Source organism: Drosophila navojoa, chromosome 2, assembly GCF_054131105.1.
Source record: "Drosophila navojoa isolate 15081-1374.11 chromosome 2, UAZ_NAV_1.0, whole genome shotgun sequence".
Taxonomy (NCBI): Eukaryota; Metazoa; Arthropoda; class Insecta; order Diptera; family Drosophilidae; genus Drosophila; species Drosophila navojoa.
Genome location: NC_142890.1, coordinates 2,510,427 through 2,512,496, shown reverse-complemented (window position 1 = coordinate 2,512,496; position 2,070 = coordinate 2,510,427). Strand labels below are relative to the sequence as shown.

Below are 2,070 nucleotides of genomic sequence, written 5' to 3'. Positions count from 1 at the left end.
TTTTTTTTATTATTTTTAATAATGTATTTAATTTATTTTCCGATTTTTCTTATTAAAGTATTTTATGTACTTTTATATTATTATTATATGTTATCTATATAGCCATTTTTATATCAAATATTCCTAAGCATACTTGGCTATTTTTTATTAATTTATTTTTATTTTGATAGAATTTTTCTTAAATGCGAATTAAATGCGAATACGTTAAAGTGTTGCCGCCATTATTTGACCGTTAAAGTTTTCTTGCGCTACCACATTGAGTAATCAGTTTAGGTGTTGCCACATCTGCAAAACAAATAAAACGCAGTATAATGCTGTTCAGCTCTCGCTTAAAGCTTACGAACAAAAGCTAATTTGCATATAAAGGAAATGTGTAGCGCCACAAAATAAAATAAACTTTTAAAAATATAGGTATTTAGAGCACACGATATTCGAGGGAAATACTTCATTTAAGTCTACACTTTGGTTCATATCTCGGCTAAGAACTAGAGTTGAGTCAATGCAACAACCTTTCGTCCAGCTACAGCTGTTTTCGTTAAGTGAGTAAATCGAAGAACACCACACTGAACGAACTGCTATCTCTTTTCTGTAAAGTTTAGTTCAGACCAAAACACTCCACAATTAACATTTTGAATTAGCATAAAATGATTCAATTTATTTACTGATGCTGCTGCAATACATATGTATGTGCACATGTATGTATGTGTGCTTAACCACAAGTGGGTAGCTTAATATTAAACTTCTGCTGATACTCATGGCAAAAGTGGCGCTCGAAATTATAGCGAATGCTGCTCTGCTCATAGGGCTGGAAATTCTGTGCGTGTGTGACAGAGAGGGAGAGTGAGATAATAAGAGTGATTAGGATCAAACAATTGAATTATAACCAATTCGTGCTTACTCCGTCAAACACAATGGTGGGCACAAAGGAAATCTGCAGTGATAGCGTCTCCTTGCCGTAGGGCAGCAGAATATCCGCCGTCTTGCGCGTGCGCTTGCACTCCTGCGCACGTGAAACGTCCAGCTTGAGGTGTACAGCGCAGACTTCGATGTTGTTGAAGTAGGAGTCCAGCATGCAGTAGATCAGATCGAAGGCTTGCCGCAGCTCCAGATTCTCCAGGATGCAGGCATGCAGAGCATTCAGCTCGCACTCCTTGTCGCCGTGCTGGCAGAACACCTGCAGTTGCCCCGTCTCCGTGTTGTTATAGAACTGCCGGAAAAAAATCAAATAGAGAAATAACACATCTCTCTCTCTCTCTCTGTCATTCTCTTCTTCCACTTACTGCCGCCTTGCCAAAGGGATATAGCTTCAAGTCGGTGCGATTCCACCAGTCGTTGTCCAGGAGCGCGTCGTACAGGCGTCGCCGGATAAAGTAAACGCTGTCCGGACAGAGCGTCTCGTAGTGCACGGCCAGCGGCAATTTGGGCAGCGAGGGCTGCGGCGTCGTCGGCGACGGGGTTGACGGCAATGCGGACGTCGCTTCATCTGGCAGCTGTGTTTGGCCAGCCGCAGTAGATATGAAGAGCGTCATCAGCAGCGCGACTAACCATTTCATTTGATACATCATCGCCATTTCCATTGCCATTGCCGTCGTCTCAGTGCCCACCGCGCAGCTTCGCAGGCAAAACACAACTGTTGCCGCTTCTCACCCACTCAGCATGAAACACAAGTGCTCTCTGTCTCTCTCCCTACGATTTGAGCAGCACGCGTGGTCCACATTACTCTTGCTGATATTATTATTATTATCTAAGTATGAATATGAAACTGTGTGTGCGAGTGTGTGTGCGTGACTGTGCATGAGTGTGATTAACCCATTGAACAATGGAATGCATTTTAAATGCATATTGAAAAATTCATATTTGAGATAATGAGAGAACATAGAGAACAAACAAAAAAAGTGAGAGTTTGCAAACAATATATCGACATATATCTATATACATGTACATACATACATATACATATATTAATATACCATAGCAAAAAAACAATTTAAGCTTGTCAGCTGCTAGAATTGTATTTATAGACTGAGTTAATTATATATAAGTAAAATCGCGCTACATTAATATTGCAAG

General features: G+C 40.6%; 1 protein-coding gene across 1 annotated transcript; it reads right to left on the bottom strand.

Moving 5' to 3' along the window:
• Positions 1-621: 621 nt before the first annotated feature.
• Positions 622-1,654, bottom strand: GILT3 (Gamma-interferon-inducible lysosomal thiol reductase 3). Its single transcript, XM_018112992.3, has 3 exons — positions 1,281-1,654; positions 899-1,207; positions 622-814 (listed from the first exon to the last, which is right to left on the bottom strand). The coding sequence occupies exons 1-3, from the start codon at positions 1,581-1,583 to the stop codon at positions 710-712; spliced, it is 717 nt and encodes a 238-aa protein (XP_017968481.1). The 5' UTR covers positions 1,584-1,654; the 3' UTR covers positions 622-709.
• Between the last annotated feature and the right edge of the window lie 416 nt (positions 1,655-2,070).

What these genes read in the sequence shown, in the direction of transcription:
- GILT3 (XM_018112992.3), bottom strand. Translation starts at nt 1,583, where the DNA reads ATGGCAATGGAAATGGCGATGATGTATCAAATGAAATGGTTAGTCGCG. An exon ending in ATCCCTTTGGCAAGGCGGCA is followed by an intron (nt 1,208 to 1,280) that starts GTAAGTGGAAGA and finishes TTTTTCCGGCAG; the next exon opens with TTCTATAACAACACGGAGAC. An exon ending in CCACCATTGTGTTTGACGGA is followed by an intron (nt 815 to 898) that starts GTAAGCACGAAT and finishes ACACACGCACAG; the next exon opens with AATTTCCAGCCCTATGAGCA.